The sequence below is a fragment of the Meles meles genome, chromosome 3, assembly GCF_922984935.1.
Source record: "Meles meles chromosome 3, mMelMel3.1 paternal haplotype, whole genome shotgun sequence".
In the NCBI taxonomy this organism is placed as follows: Eukaryota; Metazoa; Chordata; class Mammalia; order Carnivora; family Mustelidae; genus Meles; species Meles meles.
The window spans coordinates 33702079-33719595 of NC_060068.1; the positions used below are offsets into that span (position 1 = coordinate 33702079).

Genomic DNA, 17517 nt, shown 5'->3' on the forward strand with positions numbered 1-17517 from the left:
ATACCTTGCCTTATGCATCTCTTCCATCTGGCTGTTCCTGAGTTCTATCCTTTTATAATAAACTGGGAATCCTGTGAGTAAACAGGTTTCCTGATTACTGTGAGCCACTCCAACAAATTAATCGAATGCAGGAGGGGGTTTGTGGGAACCTTGGTCAGACGCACAGGCAAGGAGCCATCATGTAAGACTGAACCCTTCTACCCGTGGAATCTGATGCTATCCTTGGGTAGGTAGTGTCAGAATTTAGCTGAATTATAGGACCTCTAGCTGGTGTCCTAGAATGGCTTGCTGGTGTGGGGGAAAGCCCCCCAGCACTGGAACTGGGTGTATTAAGTGGGTAAGATGACTCCATATTGGGAAAACAACATCTGCAAATCACATATATGACAAAGGCCTAGTATCCAGAATATATTACAGACTCCCAAAACCAACAGTCCAATTGGATAGAACATGACAAAGACAGAACACTATACCACAGATGATGACATACAGATGACCCATAAGCACATGCAAAGATGTGCGATACCTTTTGCTAACAGGGAAATGCAAAAAAACCTGCAATGATATCAATACACATCTATCAGAAAGGCTAAAGAAACAACAGTGACAACACCAAGCTGGTGAGAATTCTGAGTAACTGGATCACTCACTTATCACTGGTGAAAATGTTAAGACAGTACAGCCACCCTGGAAAACAGTTTGGCCAATTCCTAAAAAACTAAACATGATACTAACATATGACTGAGCCAGTTGCATTCCTAGGCACTTCTTCTCAAGAAATGAACACTTATGTTCACATAATAACCTGTACACAGCTCATAGCTGCTTCATCCATAATAGCCAAATACTGGAAACCAGCCAGATGTTCTTCAACAGGTAACCAATTAAACAAACCATGACATGTCCATACCACGGAACACTGCTCATTAATATAAAGGAGCAAACACGCAAAAACCTGTGTGAATCACCAAAGAATTAACCTGAGTGGGAAAAAAAACCAATCTCAGAAGGTTACATATAGCATGATTCTACTTACACAATATTCTTGAAATAACGAAACTACAGAAATGAAAACATATCAGTGGTTGTCTGAAGTTAACAACTGAGCTGAGGCAAGCTCAAAAAAATAGAGGATTTGTCCCAAAAAAGGTACAATCAGTGAAACTATCCTTCTGAGAAAGAAGCATGAAACCTAGATGTCAAACATGAGAGGATTTTTCTGAAATGGAAGATCAAGGGAGCCTCAAAAACTAAGGTGCCTCAAAGACTGTTCTACCCCTCCCCAATACTTCAAAGGCTTTCATACACATCAACTCAATGTGAAAATCTATGACTGATGACCCTCACTTCAAATAAAGTTTGTGAATCCTTAGAGAAATGAAGAGAGTCAAAGGTTTGTAAAATAAATAATGCAAGATTATAAAACCTGAAAGTACTAAAAGGACATAAAAATAGTAGCTGCCTCTGGGATGAGAAAGGGACCTGAAGAAGAGGAGGGTTTTCACACTCTATAACGTCCTGTTTCTTTTGCATTAGAAAACGGACACAAGTGACACACTATTGTTAATTCTTATTGTCAGGATACAGATACACGTTGCTACATTTTACATTTTTGTTTTTCAAAGTTAAAACAAGAAAATGTCAAAAGTACACTCACCACAGGGAGACAGAACAGATCTACAGACGTCTATTTTAAGAAGCCTCAGCCAAGTCCAGCCCACACAGAAAAACACTTTCCAAAGAGCCATTTATAAAGCTGATACTTGTTGAATATGGTTTTATATACATCTGTAAAGGTATTATTTATGTTTTTCCATTTCATTTGTTTTTGTGAAATTACTGTTACCTGGATTTATAGGAATAAAAACCTAATTTTACTACTTACATATTCTTTTTTTTTAAGAGTTTATTTATTTATTTGACAGACAGAGATCACAAGTAGTTAGAATGGCAGGCAGAGAGTGAGAGGGAAGCAGGCTCCCCGATGTGCAGGGAGCCCAATGCAGGGCTCAATCCCAGGACCCTGAGATCATGACCTGAGCCGAAGGCAAAGGCTTAACCCACTGAGCCACCCAGGTGCCCCACTACCTACATATACTTAAGAAATAAAGAGTACAATTCTTGAAGACTTCATTATGTGACTGTTTTTTAGGAACTGATTATAGGGTAAGATAGATACAAGATTGGCAAAGAATCACTTAATGTGATTAAAAAAATAGGTAATGACATTTTATTAAGTGAGACTTTTAATCTTGCTGATTTAAAAAATGTATTTCCCAATAGTTCTCAATGGATCAATTATGCCCTCAAATTCTAATGGAGTAATGAAGTCCTCATAAAACTACAGTCTTACATGAAAAAATGTTCATCATCACTAGCCATCAGGGAGATTCAAATTAAAACCACATTGAGATACCACTTGACACCAGTTAGAATGGCCAAAATTAGCAAGACAGGAAACAACGTGTGTTGGAGAGGATGTGGAGAAAGGGGAACCCTCTTCCACTGTTGGTGGGAATGCAAGTTAGTGCAGCCACTTTGGAGAACAGTGTGGAGATTCCTGAAGAAATTAAGAATAGAGCTTCCCTATGACCCTGCAATTGCACTGCTGGGTATTTACCCCAAAGATACAGATGTAGTGAAAAGAAGGGCCATCTGTACCCCGATGTTTATTGCAGCAATGGCTACGGTCGCCAAACTGTGGAAAGAACCAAGATGCCCTTCAACGGATGAATGGATAAGGAAGATGTGGTCCATATACACAATGGAGTATTATGCCTCCATCAGAAAGGACGAATACCCAACTTTTGTAGCAACATGGACGGGACTGGAAGAAATTATGCTGAGCGAAATAAGTCAAGCAGAGAGAGTCAAGTATCATATGGTCTCACTTATTTGTGGAGCATAACAAATAACATGGAGGACATGGGGAGATGGAGAGGAGAGGGAGTTGAGGGAAACTGGAAGGGGAGATACCATGAGAGACTATGGACTCTGAAAAACAACCAGAGGGTTTTGAAGGGGCGGGGGGGGGGGGGGTGGTGGGAGGTTGAGGAACCAGGTGGTGGGTAATAGGGAGGGCACGTACTGCATGGAGCACTGGGTGTGATGCCAAAACAATGAACACTGTTATGCTGTAAATAAACAAAAAAAAACAAAAAAACTACAATCTTAAAAAAATGATCAAAAACTTGGGGCACCTGGGTGGCTTAGTAGGTTAAGTCTCTGCCTTCAGCTCAGGTCATGATCCCAGGGTCCTGGGCTCGAGCCCCGCATCCGGCTCTCTGCTCAGCGGGGAGCCTGCTTACCCCTCTCTCTCTCTGCCTGCCTCTTTGCCTACTTGTGATCTCTCTCTGCCAAATAAATAAATAAAATCTTAAAAAAAAAAAAAAAAAGATCAAAAACTGATTGTTACTAGCAGGTCCAAATGGCTCAAAAATTTTTACTCATTGATTTCTGCACTTTGTGAGTCTCCATTTTTTGAGGTTTGAATACGACGGGGAAAAAAGCTGTTTATAGTATGATGAAATAAAGTATGACTTCAGGAATGCATCATCAGAACACAAATCTGATCGAAACAAAGGATAGAAAGCAAAGCTGGGCTAGGAGTGAAAAAGAATACAAAGATTAACAGACAGTCTGCAGGTGGACAAGAAAGAAAACAACAGGGATATATCTAAGGAACTGATGAAGTTTGGGTAGGAGTGAACCTGCAAACCCCTGGCAAAAGAATTCCCTATTATGGCTTCTCTAGACTCAAAGCCATATGTACAAACCCCAAGAAACACAAATACAGGAAGTCATACCTTTCAGGCCTAAAGTCTGCAACTGAAACAGTTTTCCCAGCTCAAAAGGTAGAACTCGTAACAGGTTGTTATTTAAATGGAGTTCCCTGTGGACATAAAAATTCCATGTCAGAAGATATATTACCTTTTAACTCATAGCTAAAATCAGCAATACGGTTTCCAAGAATATAATCTTGTAAGAATAAAAAATCTGTATTGCATATTCCAATGTCTAGTACAGTGCTTCACAAACAACAGATGGTAAAAAAAAAAATAATAATAATCCCAAACTGCCACAGACCAATACATTTTTAAAACACAATGAAAAAACAAATTATTAGAAAAATGAGATGAGAAAAAAAATCAGACCAACAAGACACAAGTCCTAATTTTTAAAGAGCATTAAATTCAACAGATATAAAACTATTCTGACATGTTGCTTATGTCACTGTAGGCCAAAAACAGCATCTGCAACTGCACAGTCCACACACCACCCCGGGAGCAGCACTGACCCAGCACACATGGCATCTACCACACAGTTTTAAGAAAGTGGAAATGATAAACAAACTAACACATGAACTGTTAAAGGAGAATTAAAATAATCACGTAGCACCAAATGAAAATAGCTTATGACAGCTACAAAACTAAGTCTATTGTTAATACTTCTCCAAACTAAATAAAATTTCAATTTAGATATAATGGCAGCTATATTAACAGCCAATTATTATTTTAATGACTTTTTTTGGTACAGATAACTATAACTATCAAAGGAATCTTCAGTAGGAAAAAAAAAGACCCAACAGTGAGACACAATTTTCTCCAATAACTTTTATTTGTCAATTTTTAAATGTGAATAAGTACTATTTCTATAACCCCTAGTTCTTGGAATTTAAATGAACCTTGGTTATTACTTAGTCAACCAGAGGTCGATGAATGGTGAGGCCATAAACCAAACCGGAACAACTAGTTCTAAATAATTTGTTCCTATTTATTTCCACATGTATCACATGAGAAAGGAGGTCTTTTAAGGAGATTTTAAATGGTCATAGTATATAGTCAGTAATTAAGCCCAAAACAATGTAAAATGCTGGACTAGGAGCAATAAAGAAACTCGCACAAGGTCTTATTCCTTTTTACTACATAGCAAATGGTAGAAGACACCAAAAAAGCCAGTGGAATCAGAGAAAAGGCAAGTAATATGAAATGGGGCAAGATCTTCCATTAGGATTAACATAATAACTGGAAATTAGCTTTACATTCAATTGGGTAGGTTCCATCTACCCTAGAAAACAGAGATAATAAAATAAATAGCAATTACCATTTATTAAATAAAACATGTGTCAAGCAGGAAGCTAATAGTTTCTTACTCATTATTTCAGATATATCTAATCTCAGCCCTGGCTAGGTAACTATTATACAGCAACTGTATACAGGACAAAACTGCTCAGCAAGGTTAAGGAGCTTGCCCAAAATCACACAACCTGTAAATGGCAAAGTCGGGATTCCAAATTGAACTGTGTGACTCCACAGCCTATCTACCACCTATACTCCACACTATAGTTCCCCAAATCCAATGACTAATTCTAGCTTCTTTCAAGTCCAGGCTTTATTACTATCACACAAACAAGCCCAGGAATGGGCAAAAGGTTTCGCTCATTTGCAGTGGTTTCCAGGACGCCATGTTAGCCATGGTATGATGCTCCAGAATGTTAAGAGGAAAAAGCACCACAACCATCTGTCACAGGTGAGTGCGTATGTGGGATAATATAACTGCCTTCTATTTGCTGACCCCTACTTTGTCCAAATATCTTAAGAATAAAATATATTACACAAAATATAGCACTAAAACAAATTTTAGGCGAGGAATCTACTGGATTTATTTGTTGGCTGACATTCAATTTTCCCAGAAAACTTTACATAGAGGTATAGTTATGTTTGCTTTTTGTTCAAATACCATTTAATTGGTAGTGCTGTTTCCTGGCAAAATAAATGCTCTATTTTGTTCTTAGAGGGTATAAAGTCATATAGCAAGTCGAATCTGCACACCTGAGTGATACCATGTTTCCGAGTTCTGCCGGTAAACTCCGGATTTTATTAGAGGACAGGTCCAGATACACCAGATTGTGAAGCTTGGCAATGTCTGAAGGAATGCGGGACAGAGAATTGTCACTCAGATGCAAAGCTGTCAAGTGAGTTAGTGACCACAACGATGAGCTTAAGCTTCTTACTTTTCCTAGAAGAGAAGAAACAAATAGGAAAGGATTATATAGCATTCTCTGCATCATGGTCCCTGGAGTAAGTAACATTTAATGTTCCAGTGAGTAATAATTTATTATACAAAAAATTGTGAAGAAGAGTTTAACAGGAGAAAGCTTACCTATTCTAGGACAATGCACTACTACGATTAGGTTATAAACTCTCCTTACCGAACTTAAAAAAACCTCAACGTTTAGATTGCATCACCATTTTTAAGAGCACAACAGTTAAGACTTTATCCTTTAAAGCTGCCTTACCTATGACATGAAAGAAACAGTACGAATAATTTATATTGATGATAAATCCATATTTTACCATGATTAATTTAAAATTATGCCAAAAAAAAGTCAAACCCAGTATCTCAGAAGCTGTTCCTATCTATACTCTAGAAAACAAGAATTCTGCCTGAAAACAAAAGGTAAACAATATATTCTCAGCTTAGCAAAGTTCTAAGACCAGTGTACCCAAATGGTAATTGCATCAAGAATCATGTAACTAAAAAAAAAAAACTACTGAAAATTACAAGTAAAAATACTTGCTCAGACACATTACAGATATGAAGTCATATATATCAAACAGTAGCAGACACACGATTCAGTAACTAAGAAAAGAATAATTAATTTCAATGCAACATGAAATTAGTACTTTGGTACATACTGGTAAGATGACAACCATTTCTACAATCCATCTAAGAACTAAGAACTTTCCCCCATCTCTTTAATGCCCAGGACCTAGTCTGAGACAGAAACAGTCATAACGAAAATACATTAGTCTTTACGAACTGATTTTCTATTGGCTGAAAAAGCAATCTTGAGAGTTCTAATCAAGATGGAATAACACAGGAACCAAATTTACTATCCTACCTGGACAACTATCATACCAGACAATATAAGTGAATCAATAAATTTCTGACATCAGACCTCAACCAGTGCAGAAGAGTGACCCCTGAAGGACCACAAAGAAGGCAAGCCGTACAACTGTCTTAGCTTGTGGATAGCAGTACAGGGAGGGAATCCCAGGGGCAGCACAGTGATCTCGCCTAAGTTCTGGAGACAGGGAAGCCAAGATGACTAGAATTTAGAGAGGCGAGAGAGAGAGATGAACAGACAAAGAAGTCTGGAGATGGGAAAAAGGTCCCCCCACAAGTTTTCAGCTGAGTACTGATCAGTATAAAAATGTGAGAAATTGCCTGGGCCAGAGGAACACCCAAAAGGAGCAGAAACAACAATCCCCAGGTATAAAAAGAACTAAGGCTAGCGGTGTTCCCAAATACCAAAGAGAAGATCTCGTAATTCAAAAGGTGCCAGACTTAGAAAATCAGCCCCGGACTAAAGACCATTCTGGTCTCACCTAAGAAAGTTAAAGAGCAAGCCTCAAAAGAATTAAACTGTTTCTAACCATATCCCAAAACAAAGCTCAATACATGTTATAGGAATACAAAAATATGCCATCACCCAACAAGGCAAAATTTACAGTATCTGGCACCCAATAAAAAATTACCAGGCATGCAAAGGAGGAAAATAACAGCCATAATGAAGAAAGGAAAAAAAATTAACCAAAACCAGTCCAGAAGAGATAATGATGATAAAATTAGCAGACATTTATATTAGAAGCTACTGTAACTGTATTCTACATGGTCAGAAACTAGAAGACTAAACTTAAGCAGAGATGTAAGATTGGACAGACACCCAAACTAAACTTCTAAAGTTGAACACCATGCCTAAAATGAAGACATAGTAATAAAATTAACCAAAATGAAACAAAAAAAGAAAAATACTGAGAAAATTCATATCCATGAACTCTTGGACAATAATTTTAAACAGCCTAATATATTTGTAATTGGAGTCCCCAAAAAAGGTATGAGTTGGGGACAGAAAAAAAAAAATCCTTAGAAATAAATCCAAAAGACAACTATATATCCACATGCAAAAGAATGAAATTAAACCCTTACCTCACACCATATACAAAAATTAACTCAAAAACTCCTGGAAGAAAACAGAGCCATTAATTTTCATGACCTGAGATTACACAATGGTTTGTTAGATATGGCAATAAACAGCACAAGCAACAAAAAAATATGTTAAATTGTACTTCACCAAAATTAAAACCTTTTGTGCCTCAAAGAACACCATCAACAAAGTAAAAATACAACCCACAGGAGAAAATATATGAAAATCATAAATTTATTAAGACATTTGTATTCAGGGACACCTGGGTGGCTCAGTGGGTTAAAGCCTCTGCTTTCGGCTCAGATCATGATCCCAGGGTCCTGGGATCGAGCCCCACATCGGGCTCTCTGCTCAGCAGGGAGCCTGCTTCCTCCTCTCTCTATGCCTGCCTCTCTGCCTACTTGTGATTTCTCTCTGTCAAATAAATAAAATATTAAAAAATAAAGTTAAACTTTAACTTCCTTATGATCAGTTCATTCTTCAGTATTTCTCAGAGAAGTAAGAGTTTCACACTCTATAAAGAATTATACATAAATGTAGCTTTATTTGTAATAGATAAATACTAGAAATCATCCAAATATGTTCAACAACAAATAAATGGATAAACAAACGCTGACATATCCAAATAATAGAATAGTAACAAAAAGAATGAACTATTAAAAACCCAACTGCATGAATGAATATCAAAATAAGTAGAGAAGTTAGACCAAAAAGGGGTGGGGGAGACATACTGTATCACTTCCTTTGTATAAAAATTCTACAAAATATAAACCAATCCTATGGTTTAAAAAAGCAGAACAATCCCCAATCCCAGCAGGAAGAGGATGGAGAAATGAAGGAGGTAGGGAAAGGGAATTACAAATCTGGGGAATGATGGGTATGTTCCTTGAATGTTGTGATGGTTTTCAGAGATGTACACACAGATCCAAATATAGCGTCATATCATTCACTTTGCATACATACTAATCACTACCTGTCAACTAACTCAATACAGCTGTGTAATAAAATCTTATCTTGATCTGAGAAGTGTCTTTCCTCACTGTGCAATAATTAGAAAATACAGCACAGCCTATCTGTAAAACAAATTTACTTTTCAGTTCATAAAACTAAAGCACACAGCTAATATTCAGTATAAATACTTAAAACATCACAAACTACTGAGTGTGTGTTTTGCATGTGTTTCATCCTCAAGACACCACTTTGAGAAATTCATTTTTATACGTTTTTATACTTGAACTTAATAGGAAGGATACAAAATTCTCAATCAAGAAGGTAACCAGAAAGGAAACCAAGGAGTCTGTAAAGAAGGAAAGGGGGGGGGGGGGGGGGGGAGGAATCAAGTATAAGAGTCATGTATAAAGACATCAATCACACAGGGCTGAAGGGAGACAGAAGACTTAGATCTCGACCATATACAGAAAAGTAAAACTGAAATAAATTTCTAAATGCCGAAAAAAAAACAGAAAAGTAACGGAAGGCAATATTTCTAAACATAACTCAAACCCTAGAATCCAAAAATGAAAACTGTCAGGTTTGAATTCATTTAAATTCAAAACCTCTACACTGTGGAGATGCCAACATGTATGACAGTCAAAGAGAGAACACTCATTTATTCAGTCAACTTTCAGGGACTGGTGTGGGGACAGAATGGTAAATACAAAGTCCCTATGCTCAGGAATTTTTATGTGAGTTCCACAATGAAAAAATAAAAAGTAAAACAAAAATAGGAAAATGAACAACAGATAAGAACAAGTAAATTATTCAAGAATAAACAAAGGGTCAAAGGGTCAGTTATTTTTTAAAAATGATTTCAATAATAAAACATATGCAAATTTAAATAAAATTTTCATTTCTATTAGGCAAACAATAAAATTAGTATCCAGTATCCATACGGCTAAGAGGGTTAATAGATAAACTCATTCATTATGGGAAAACCTACCACTATATTTTGAAACCAATCCTGTAACAGCTACTAAAAGTTTAAATGTGAATATCCCTTGCCCCATCATAATTCCTCAATTAGACCAATCTCTACTGATGGAACTAGGTAATACAAGAAATTAAGGTCTCTAATTTTTGAGAGAGGTCAATGAACAAAAGACAGACACCTTCTGAAATTCTGAGGTTATCTATTTACTTCTCCAAAGAACTGTACATTTTCATATGCACCCAAAAATTTGTATTCAATTTTAAGCAGCTTTGTGAGTCGAGAAATGCTGGGATTATCCTGACTTTAAATTAAGGTGTGTTTTCAGAAGTAGTTCCATCCTAAAGTATCCAGAATCCTTTACTGTTAAATACCAGGAGATAGGAAGAATCTAAATAAGTGTTCCCTGAAATCAGAAGGGCAGTTAGCAAACACTAAATGGACCAAGTGTAATTAACACACTTATGAAGAAACCAAAATTATTACCTCCACATGTGCAGATTAAGAAAAAAAAACAAGAAAAAAATCTTGAAATTCTAAAACTGACATTTTAGAAGAAACAGCAATTACAGCTGACTTCCATTATTCCCAGACTCTGTATTTGTGAATTCTACTCCCTCCAAGTTTACTTGTAAACCCAAAAGCTCTGTCACTCATTCACAAACATGCAGAGTAGCAAAAACAACAGTCACCCAGAACAGTTCCCAGATGGGGTCCAACAAGGCAACATTCTGGCCTGTCACTCCACCTTTCACGACGTAAACACGTGCCTTTTTTGCTGTCTATTTAGTGCCACAGTTTTTGCATACTTGTGTTTTCTGTGGCTGATTTGGGCGTCTTAAATGGCCCCCAAGCATGATGCTGAAATGTTAAGTGCAAGGCAGTGATGTACCCAGTGTTCTGGGTAAGCTTCATTCAGGCATCAGTCACAGTGTCCACGTGTTCAAGGTTAAGGAGTTGATGGCAGACATTAAATAAGCTATCTTTAAACCTAACACAAGGGACGCCTGGGTGGCTCAGTCAAACGCCTGCCTTTGGCTCAGGTCATGATCCCAGGGTCCTAGGATCGAGTCCTACATGGGGCTCCTTGCTCAGCAGGGAGCCTGCTTCCACCTCCACCTGTTGTTCCCCCTGCTTGTGCTAGCTGTCGTTCTGACAAATAAAATCTTAAAGGAAAAAAAAAAAACCACTTAACACAAGCTTATGTATTAATAAGCTGATGAAAATGTTGTGGCTAGAGGTTCATAGTAATTTAACCATGTATCGGCTCACAACTTCTGATGCAGTTAAAGACCAGGATTTCAGGCTCATTGTAGCTAGGTAAACTGCAACTTCAGAAAAGGAAGAAGACTGTGCTGTGAGAAGGGCAAACTGGATTACAAGGGAGAAAAGGGCCCTGATTAAGTTACATGAATTACAGGAAAGGCACAAAGGAGAACAGTTGGAAGATCCTCAATAATGCTTCATTTAAACTTTAGAGTTGATGGGGAAGGAGATGTAATCACACCAAAGCACGTGAGTTAACAAATGGAAGTTTTGTTGTTGTTGTTTTAAAGATTTTATTTATTTATTTGACAGAAAAATCACAAGTAGGCAGAGGCAGGCAGAGCAAGAGGAAGAAGCAGGCTCCCTGCTGAGCAGAGCGCCTGATGTGAGGCCCAATCCCAGGATCCCGATATCGTGACCCGAGTGGAAGGAAGCAGCTTAACCCATTGAGCCACCCAGGCGCCCCAACAAATGGAAGTTTTGATCCACGAAGGAAAACACAACTGCAAAGGGACACTCATTAAACTTTGGTGGGAATTCCGGTCTTAAATGCAATGAAAGAATGCTTGCTCAAATTAGACAGACCTAGCTTAAGTAAAGTAAGGTTAGCCAGAAGGTGAAAAGCCTTGAACCTGAGAATGGAAAGACTGAGGCATATATTAGGAAACAGAAAGCAAGAGAAAGGTGAGTCTATCATGTTCGATATATAATGACTGTTGCAGTGTGATGCCTATGACCACAGGAATTAACGCTAACTCCTTTCAAGGGATCTCCCTCGGCAGTCTGTGCTCTACTGCCAAGTAGCTCTACCCGTTTAGTAACTGTGTGACATGAGGAAAAGGAAATGTTTGTTGCAAAGCTCAGTGACTAACTAACCAGTTATGCCTCTTACACTTTCCTAAAATACTAGATTTTTGTAAAGATTTTATTTTTAAGTAATCTCCAAACCCAACATGGCGCTTGAACTCATAAACCCAAGATCTACAGTCACGTTTCCACCAACTGAGCCAGCCAGGTGCCCAGTTAATAAAATTATCTTTATTTTTTTTAACTTTTAAAAAAAGAATTTTATTTATTTATTTGACAGAAAGACACAGTGGGAGAGTTCAACTCAAACTATACATGATTCTTTAATGTGATTTTAAAAAGAAAAAAGTGAAAAAATGATGGAACTATAAGACCTTCAAACGTTTTTTGTTTTTTGTTTTTTTTTGCTATAAAAGATTTTCTAATACCGATCTAAGGTTAAGAGAGATTTTAAAAACATTACAGGTTAGAATTCTCACAGTTTTAACTGCATATTTCACTTTTAAACTTGATTCCCTACAATGAAAGGGAAATAGATCATTTTACACTTGCCCCATCCACTCATTACGCACATCTTCATTATCGTAAGTTCGTATCATCTCTAAAAAAGATAAGTAAATGGCCAATAAACACACGCAAGGATGCTCTCATTCATGAAAGCCAAAATGAAATATTTCTTTTACCCCCACTAAGATGGCTAAATCAAAAAGACAGATGTAACAATTGTTGCCAAGGAGTACAGAAATTAGAACCCTCCTACAAGGCTGGTTTAGAATGTAGAATGATGCAGAAACTTTGGAGAACAGTCTGGCAGTTACTCAAAAAGTTAAGCATTGGGGCGCCTGGGTGGCTCAGTGGGTTAAAGACTCTGCCTTCGGCTCAGGTCATGATCTCAGGGTCCTGGGATTGAGCCCCACATCAGGCTCTTTGCTCAGCGGGGGGCCTGCTTCCCCCCCCCCCTCGGCCTGCCTCTCTGCCTACTTGTGATCTCTGTCTGTCAAATAAATAAATATAATCTTTAAAAAAAAAAAGTTAAGCATTTACCATATGATAGAGTCATTCCACTTCTAAGTATCTACCTGAGAGAAATGAAAATGCCCACATAAAAACTTACACACAACTGTTCAGAGTAGCATTATTCTTGAGAGCCTATACGCAGAAACAATCTGTGCTACTTTATAACAAATACGTATTTGGGGGGCACTTTGGTGGCTCAGTCAGTTAAGCATCCGACTCTTTGTTTCAGCTCAGGTCATGATCTCAAGGTCCTCAGACTGAGCTCCATGTTGGGCTCCCTGCTCAACACAGAGTCCTCTTATCCCTCTCCCCGCAACCCCCCTGCTGCCCACCACCACCACCACCACTTTCCTACACACTGTCTCTCCCATAAATAAATAAAACCAAGAAAGAAAAGAAAAGAAGAAAAAAGAAAAGAGAAAGAAAATACACACACACACACACAATTTGGTCTTCACCTCTGTTTCCAGCATGGAGCTCCTGAAACCCTTGGAATTTCCTAAGTGATCAAGCAGTAAAGTGCCTTTTGTTATCATAGGTGCCCTTTCAAGGACACCAGAGTTTAAGGTTAAATGAGATGACTTTTTTAAAGCCCCCTGGAATGCAGGCTGGTTGCCATGGAAGCCAACCAGGATAAGAAGATTGAAAGTTTCAGTACCCACCAAGCTCCTTCTCCCCCTCCCCCACCAAGGTAGGAGATTAGATCAATCACCAGATTTAATCAACCATGCCTAGGGAAGCCTCTGAAGAAATCCCTCAACTATGGAGTTCTGCACTTCCAAGATGAAGAATACAGGGGAAGTATAGGGAAGGATGAGGGGTCTAGAAAGATCATGAAAGTTTCTTGTCTGTTCCCTAAAGCCCACCCTATGCATCTCTTCCATTTGGCTGTTCCTATGTTTTTATAATAAACCAGCAATCTAGTAAGCAAACTCTTTTCCTTGTTCTGTGAACTGATACAGCCAATGAAACCCAAGGAGAGGGTCCTGAGAACCTCTGGGTTTAAAGTTCCTCAGTCAGAAGCACAAGGTAACAACATGGACTTGTGACTACTGTCTAAAATCGATGGAACAGGGGCGCCTGGGTGGCTCAGTGGATTAAGCCGCTGCCTTCGGCTCAGGTCATGATCTCAGGGTCCTGGGATCGAGCCCCGCATCAGGCTCTCTGCTCTGCAGGGAGCCTGCTTCCTCCTCTCTCTCTGCCTACCTCTCTGCCTACTTGTGATCTCTCTCTGTCAAATAAATAAATAAAATCTTTAAAAAAATAAAAAAAATAAAATAAAATCGATGGAACAGTCCCCGGGGACTGAACCTGTAACCTGTAACTTGTGGTACCTGACACTAACTGTAAGAATTGAGACGGTATCAGAGAATTGCTTGATGTATGGAAAACCCACTCATCTTGGGTCAAAGTGGAGTAGAATTGTAACAGAGTACTGAAAGTAGAGGAGACACACAGGAGTGTGTCTTTCCACAGATAAAGAAATGGGATGATATCCGTACATGGAATATTATTCAGTCACTAAAAGGAATGGGGTACTGACACGTGCTACAACATGGATGAGTCTTGAGAACATTATGCTAATGAAAGAAGGCAGGCACAAAGACCACATGTTGTATGATTCCATGTACATAAAATCTTCAGAAGAGCCAAATTTATAAATGTAGAAAATAAATTACTCGTTACCTAGGGCCAGGGGATTGGAGGGAAATGGGAAGTGACTGCTAATGAGTAAGTACAGGGTTCCTTCTAGGGCGCTAAAAATGTTGCAAAGTGACTGTGGTAACGGTGGCACAACTCTGTGAGAACACTAAAACCCTGTGAACCATACACTTGGAGAGAACTGTAGGATACGTGCATTATATCTCAGTAAAACTGTTACATAAAAAAATTTATAGCATAACAAAGAACAAAATTACATGCAGACAATAATTTGTGTATATATAATAGTCAGATTAAAAAATAAGGAAGACCTATTTACAATAAGAACCAGAAGGTAAAATACCTAGGAATAAATCTAGTAAGTGTATTAGGCTTAAGGATACAAAAAGGAACAAAGAGAAAGACTCCTACAATTCACCCTAATTTATAAAATAACAGGATCATGATAAAAATGCCAGAACTAGGGGCGCCTGGGTGGCTCAGTGGGTTAAGCCGCTGCCTTCGGCTCAGGTCATGATCTCAGGGTCCTGGGATCGAGTCCCGCATCGGGCTCTCTGCTCGGCAGGGAGCCTGCTTCCTCCTCTCTCTCTGCCTGCCTCTCTGCCTGCTTGTGATCTTTCTCTGTCAAATAAATAAATAAAATCTTAAAAAAAAAAAAATGCCAGAACTAGATAAGGTGATTCTGATTTTCATTATTAAAAAAAAAAAGCCAAGTGTCACATGTCAAAATTAAAGGCAATACCCTTCTGACCTACAGATGTATTAGGAGAGATGCAAAGCCATCTGTAGCACTGTTTGTCACAGACCGACCATCACTATTGTACTACTTAAACTACAGTGAAAGAAATAGTATGGTTACAGGAGAACTGTCTCTATCCTTATTTAGAAATCTCTCCACAATACAATATCACATGAGAAAAAAAACACAGTACAGAAATCTATATTCTCTTTTAAATTAAAAATTAGGTATGGAATAAGAATCTGTATTTGTATATGAACAAAAGGACTCCAGAGGAATGCATAAGAAACTCCTGACCCTGGGTGTGAATGCATATGTGTGTGCATGCTGGGAGGTATAATGGGGGGGGGGGGGGGTTATGTGAAAGGGAGACCTCCACTGTATGCATTTTTAAGTTCTCCATGTCCCCTCTTCCTGAGATGTCCTTAACTCCACTTTCCCCTGGCTAATATCATTAACTCCATAGTCAGCTATTCTAGGATGCTTTCCCTGATCCTTAGCCAGGCTGGCTAAGACCGTCTTAAAGAAAAGACTAGTAGTAGGTCAGGCTTTTTGTCCTATATTTATTATGGTTTTACAATTATCCTCTCATGGGAGTCTTCTCCTACAGCCTGCAAGACTCCTAAAATCTTATTTCCCATCACCCACCATATCAGAAGTTTCAGATTAAATGAGTGGGTAACATGTAAGTGATTTCTAGTAAGTTAGTGATGGCCTCAGAATTCCTATTCCAGACGTACTCCCGCCTCTTCAGTTTCCTTCCTCTCCTGTTTACCTGTTCCCACTCTAAACTTCCACAAAGCAGATACCAGGGTCACCCAAACAGCAGACAGCTGTACAAGCTGATAACATATTTAAAGTTGCTTGACTCTGGAGTGATGCTTACCAAAAGTAATACTTACAAAAAGAGCTAAATGTAATACTCTCTTAAAAAAATAAAAATAAAAATCAGAAGAACGGGATCCAGAATTTGAGAGACATGGTCTACCACTCTTCCATGGAAAAACATGAATAAAGTTTACTCAAACTAAACTCAAAATCAACTAAAGCCTTCAGAAGGTCAGAAAATGTCACAAAGTAGAAAAGGTGAATGTGTGGCCCTATAGCTAAGGCACCTGATTCCATTATCACTTAAAGACTACCGAGGAGATCAGTCACCCTCTGCCAGGGACACAGCACCTGTGCCTGCTCTTCTGGGCACCCCGCAGGCCAAGGTGCTGGAGGACAGGCTGCTCCAGCTGGTCACCATCTGCCAGCTCCAGAAAGAAGCACCCTCGGGTGGCTACTCTTCTACGGAGAATGGACCTCCAATTGGTGCTGGAACAGTGGTACATGCGTGAGCAGACAAAAAAATCTCAACCCTGGTTTTGAGAAATTGAGACAGTTGTGCCATTTCTTCCCTATAGCGGAAACCCAGCAAAGTTGATATCCTTCAATGTGCAAGTGAATACACACAAGTTCTCAGGGATGTTTTCAGGGATGTTTTCAGAGGAGCCAAAGACTCAGAGACACAAAATCCACATCACCACAACTATACAGCAACAAGCCTGCTGAACTACATATATCCTTGGCTAGAAATCTATCCAGAAACGTCACCCAGCAAGCCAGCTGTACTGTAGGCTCAAGAGTGAGGAGAAAAGGCCCAGGGCAGATGGTGGCAGTGGTGAATCAGCATACACTTGTCACCAGAGCATGATGTCTACGACTGGTTTATCTCCCCAACTGGGAGTCTGGATAGATTCCTAAAAGTAGAAGTCCTAAGTCACAGGCTCCCCGAATTATGAAAAGTGAAAAGGCCAGCCCAGGGCTACCTTCTAGAGACAAATATATGCAGTCTCGAAAATTGAAAAAGAGGGGCGCCTGGGTGGCTCAGTGGGTTAAAGCCTCTGCCTTCGGCTCAAGTCATGATCCCAGGTCCTGGGATCGAGCCCCACATCGGGCTCTCTGCTCTGCAGGGAGCCTGCTTCCTCCTCTCTCTCTGCCTGCCTCTCTGCCTAGTTGTGATTTCTCTCTGTCAAATAAATAAAATACTTTAAAAAAAGAAAAGAAAATTTAAAAAAAAAAAAAAAAAAAAAGACTACCAAGGAGTCCAGACCCAGTCCCCTTTTC

At 38.9% G+C, this 17517-nt stretch overlaps 1 protein-coding gene and 1 pseudogene across 4 annotated transcripts in view; one reads left to right on the top strand and one right to left on the bottom strand.

Moving 5' to 3' along the window:
* Positions 1 to 17517, bottom strand: part of CNOT6 (CCR4-NOT transcription complex subunit 6) — a 72034-nt gene that overhangs the window by 19214 nt on the left and 35303 nt on the right. For all 4 annotated transcript variants that reach the window (XM_046000147.1, XM_046000144.1, XM_046000145.1 and 1 more), the window contains 2 exons: positions 5832 to 6018; positions 3807 to 3892 (listed from right to left, as the gene is read on the bottom strand). In XM_046000147.1, the coding sequence (XP_045856103.1) occupies positions 3807 to 3892; positions 5832 to 6018 (273 nt within the window). The remainder of the gene's footprint in view (positions 1 to 3806; positions 3893 to 5831; positions 6019 to 17517) is intronic.
* On the top strand, positions 13625 to 17192 carry LOC123938066 (annotated as a pseudogene).